General features: G+C 43.8%; 1 protein-coding gene across 1 annotated transcript; it reads right to left on the bottom strand.

Moving 5' to 3' along the window:
• Nucleotides 1-1,072: 1,072 nt before the first annotated feature.
• On the bottom strand, nt 1,073-4,264 carry LOC108886130 (scavenger receptor cysteine-rich type 1 protein M130). The gene is made up of 6 exons (XM_051067074.1): nt 4,128-4,264; nt 3,536-3,850; nt 3,166-3,456; nt 2,154-2,468; nt 1,784-2,059; nt 1,073-1,473 (listed from the first exon to the last, which is right to left on the bottom strand). The coding sequence occupies exons 1-6, from the start codon at nt 4,210-4,212 to the stop codon at nt 1,073-1,075; spliced, it is 1,683 nt and encodes a 560-aa protein (XP_050923031.1). The 5' UTR covers nt 4,213-4,264.
• Between the last annotated feature and the right edge of the window lie 265 nt (nt 4,265-4,529).

The following is a 4,529-nucleotide window of genomic DNA, read 5'->3' as shown; positions in this document are numbered from 1 at the left end:
AATTACATGAGAAAAAAAGCTGTAATGGAATTTTTAAAAATCATATCAATAATTCGATTAAAATATAAATGACCAAACAAAAAATAAAACAGAAATTGTTAAAAGTCATTATGTTTAAATGTTATTTGATTGATATTATGAAATAAAAACGGACTTATGAAAAGAGGAATATTGAGATAAAAATGTCTATTATGAAGTAAGAAGAAGTAATAACTATCTCTCCCATTAGAATTTCCAAACTAAACAATTTTTAAATCTTAATATTCTTGTATTTTCAGACAGATCCACATCAGCACTGAAGGTAAGAGAACAGATATTTTCACGTTTAAATCCACAGAAGAACTGTTCTCTCAGATGTTGGAGCGATCTACCTGCCAAGTACCTGGATACCTGTGAGCAGGTGAACCGAGGAGACCTGGAACTGGATCAAAGAAAAAGGACGTCACAGCAAATACTGATCTGAGTTAGGTTTTTACTCTGCACTGATCCTACTCTGCTGCCTGGACTCCTTCAGCTCTGGACAGATAACATCCAGCTCCATGTTCTCCTGTGGGCCTGGCTTCTGCCCCCTGGTGGCCTGGAGAGACATGGCAGCACACAGATCTGAGTTACAGCTTCATCATGTCTTCAGTTCAACATACACAAGCTGAGTGCTTCATGTCAGACAGTCCTCTGGTCAACAAAGATGATCGGTACCTTCCAGATGAAATAGATGACAGCGTTCACCGACAGCAGACTCAGCGGCAGGACAACCAGTCTGATGATAAGAGCTGTTAGATCTGATGAAACACATTCAGTCGTCACATTAGATCACATGACATCATGAGTACAACAGCTCCCATTAAACAGAAACTTCAGTGACGCTGAATCCTCCAAAGTCTCTGAAGTGATTTTAACATGTAGCTGTTTGATTCAGTTCTTAGAGAATGAGGTCGTCTGATCTGTTTACTGATGATGTTGGACAGACACATTTATATAAAGCTGGTTTGAAGGAATGAATTAAAGCCTGAATTAAATGTTATTTATTTCTTAATAACATCAATAAACATCTTTAAATTGGACTCATCTAATTTTACTTCAGGTCCCATAATTCCATGTGTCGGACCTGGTGTCTGAGCTGGACTCTGTGCTTCAGCTCACCTGAGACAGTGAGGGACAGCCGGCGGCTCTCAGAGGAGAAGTTATGAGAAAACACGTAGACGTGATAAACACAGGTGTAGTCTCCTTGGTGGGCGGGCTCTGCAGCAGGAAACAGGAAGTGGGCGGAGTGATTGACAGCTGACAGGGTGTAGTTGTGCGTTGTGTTGGAGGAGGTGAAGGTGAGCTGGAAGAAGCCTCCTGGGTACTGTGGCTGGATGGAGCAGCTGATGGTGAAGTTGAAGCCCCTGAACACACCTGAATACCCCTGCTGCTGGGCCTTGGAGACCCCGTCCATGGAGGAGGACAGTGAGATGACTGGCTGAACCAGCAGGTCTGTAAACAGAGAGATGATTGGCTGAACCTCCTGCTGTGGAAAGCTGTCTGTCACACTGGGGTAGATCAGCTACAGCTGGGGCAACTAAACTCTGACACCTCCTTCCTGTGGGGAGCTGTGGGTGGTGCTGAACTGATTTAGTTATTGTTTGTAAAGTGGGTGTGAGTGAACCACAGCAGGTCACTTAAAGCAGCAGATTCTCACATTTTTCAAGCAGTGACCCTCCAGAAACAAGCTAACATCTCTAACATTTAGGACACTGTTGTCCTACACTGGCAGTTCAGAAATATTAATCACTGATGGACTTACCTGAGCAGATGACTTCCAGGATGGAGGATGAATAACTTGATGATGAACACTCCCTCAGGGTAGATCCAGACTGAACACAGTCAAAGCTGATCCACCACACAGACCCATCAATGGATTCCTTTCCTGTTGAAACAGCAGAGCCACAGTCCAGCTGTCTACAGACTACAGCTGCTGCCTTCAGGGTCCAGTCAGAGTCAGCCACTGGTCTCCACTCTCCTCGTTTCACCTGCAGTGTACCTGCACAGCGACTGGCTCCTCCCACCAACCTGACAGGCTCTGAACACAAAGAAGAGAGTCATCAGTAAAACAAGTAAAGTGAGTTTGATCAGAACAGAAATGAAGCAAATCAAAGCTGCAGCTCCACTTCTACCTGAGCAGGTGAGTCCAACAGCTTTACCAGGTGAGCAGGTGGTTCTAGCTGAGCCTGAGCTTCTACAGTCCAGGAGAGCAGACTCTTGGCCTCCACACTGGAACTCTTTGGTCCACATTGGAGCCTCCACTTCTCCATAGAGCGCCCCCTGGAGGACTGAAGGAGCCCCACAGCCAAGCTCTCTACAGACCACCTCTGCATCCTGCAGGTCAAAGTCAGCTTCACACACTGAGGACCACCACTGGTTAGACTGGTGAGTCTTCACCTCCAGTCTGCCTGAACACAGACTGGTCCCATTCACCAGCCTGACAGAGTCTGCAGAGTCTGGGAGTTAAATAATATATTTCTTTTTAAGTGATGTTGAAATTTCTCTTACAACAAAATATTCCAAGACATCTCCATCATCAAGATTAAGTCTTTGCTAAATGAAGACATGTTTTAGTACTTCCCAGCGATAAGACATCAACTCTATATCTGACTGTTAGAATTGAAAGTGTAATCGCAGGTTTTAAAACCTTGATATTTTGTGATTGACTCTGATACCAGAGGGTCAGTTTGAACATGACTGAGGATGATGATGACCCTTTACCTACCTAAACTATCAGCACTGTTACAGAGACGTTGTTGATTATAGAGGTGGTCACACTGTCTGCAGCACCTGGCTGCTACTTACCCTCTGAATTCCTATGGAAGCAGTAAGGGTGTAGTTTTTCACACACTGTTTCTGCATTTTGGCCTAGTTTTTATTAAATAAATGACAACATGGTGTAATATGTCATGTGTTGTTGTTCATCTGAGGTTGTATTTACCTAATTGTAAGACCTGCTAAAGACCAGATGATTTTTTTTTATTATATTGTGATACGTAAAACCATAGAATTCACAGAGGATGTACTTCCTTTTTCACATGTATGTTGCTGAGCAGATCGCTGTGACTCAGCATCTTCTACCAAATAAGGAGATCAAGTTATGAACTGAGAACATGTCACAGGTGATGTCACTGATGGACTTACCTGAACAGGTGATTTCCAGGATGGAGGAGGAGGAACGTGATGATGAACACTCCCTCAGGGTATATCCAGATAAAACACAGTCAGAGCTGATCCACCACACAGACCCATCAATGGATTCCTTTCCTGTTGAAACAGCAGAGCCACAGTTCAGCTCTCTACAGACTACAGCTGCTGCCTTCAGGGTCCAGTCAGAGTCAGCCACTGGTCTCCACTCTCCTCGTTTCACCTGCAGTGTACCTGCACAGCGACTGGCTCCTCCCACCAACCTGACAGGCTCTGAACACAAAGAAGAGAGTCATCAGTAAAACAAGTAAAGTGAGTTTGATCAGAACAGAAATGAAGCAAATCAAAGCTGCAGCTCCACTTCTACCTGAGCAGGTGAGTCCAATAGCTTTACCAGGTGAGCAGGTGGTTCTAGCTGAGCCTGAGCTTCTACAGTCCAGGAGAGCAGACTCTTGGCCTCCACACTGGAACTCTTTGGTCCACATTGGAGCCTCCACTTCTCCATAGAGCGCCCCCTGGAGGACTGAAGGAGCCCCACAGCCAAGCTCTCTACAGACCACCTCTGCATCCTGCAGGTCAAAGTCAGCTTCACACACTGAGGACCACCACTGGTTAGACTGGTGAGTCTTCACCTCCAGTCTGCCTGAACACAGACTGGTCCCATTCACCAGCCTGACAGAGTCTGCAGAGTCTGGAGTTAAATAATATATTTCTTTTTAAGTGATGTTGAAATTTCTTACAACAAAATATTCCAAGACATCTCCATCATCAAGATTAAGTCTTTGCTAAATGAAGACATGTTTAGTACTTCCCAGCGATAAGACATCAACTCTATATCTGACTGTTAGAATTGAAAGTGTAATCGCAGGTTTTAAAACCTTGATATTTTGTGATTGACTCTGATACCAGAGGGTCAGTTTGATGTACAGCTGTATGATGATGATAGACCCTTTACCTACCTAAACTATCAGCACTGTTACAGAGGTTGGTGGTGACGTTGTTGACGATGTCCTTGAGTAATGAGAATTCCTTGACATAGAACATGTGAACGTCTTTGGGATCTGAGGCAACAAACCTCAGCTCAGTCTCATCTGCATCCTTCACACCTGAAAGAAAAATGTGGTGTTAATACTGTCTCTGAAAATGAACTATTTGATTAGCAAAGGTACAAAATGGCATTTTCCTGAAGCCTAAACTAAACCTTGACTGACATTTTTTATCCCATGAATTAGAAATCATGTCCTTTACATTCCTGCTGACTATCTGCTAAAGCATATCCCATGTTTTTAGCTTGACTCTGAGAGCAGTATCCTGGTTTTAGTTCAGTAAGTCCATCGTTAAAATCAACTTTCAAAGACCTG

Source organism: Lates calcarifer, unplaced genomic scaffold, assembly GCF_001640805.2.
Source record: "Lates calcarifer isolate ASB-BC8 unplaced genomic scaffold, TLL_Latcal_v3 _unitig_1092_quiver_764, whole genome shotgun sequence".
NCBI classification, from domain to species: domain Eukaryota; kingdom Metazoa; phylum Chordata; class Actinopteri; family Centropomidae; genus Lates; species Lates calcarifer.
The sequence above is the reverse complement of the archived record's forward strand: the minus strand, read 5'-3'. Positions and strand labels throughout refer to the sequence as shown.

Excerpts from the sequence above, each read along its gene's own strand:
- LOC108886130 (XM_051067074.1), bottom strand. The coding sequence starts at position 4,212 with ATGTTCTATGTCAAGGAATTCTCATTACTCAAGGACATCGTCAACAAC. Across the intron at positions 2,060-2,153 it reads TGTTGGACTCACCTGCTCAG|AGCCTGTCAGGTTGGTGGGA; the intron begins GTAGAAGTGGAG and ends CTTTGTGTTCAG. Across the intron at positions 1,474-1,783 it reads CCTGGAAGTCATCTGCTCAG|ACCTGCTGGTTCAGCCAGTC; the intron begins GTAAGTCCATCA and ends CTCTGTTTACAG.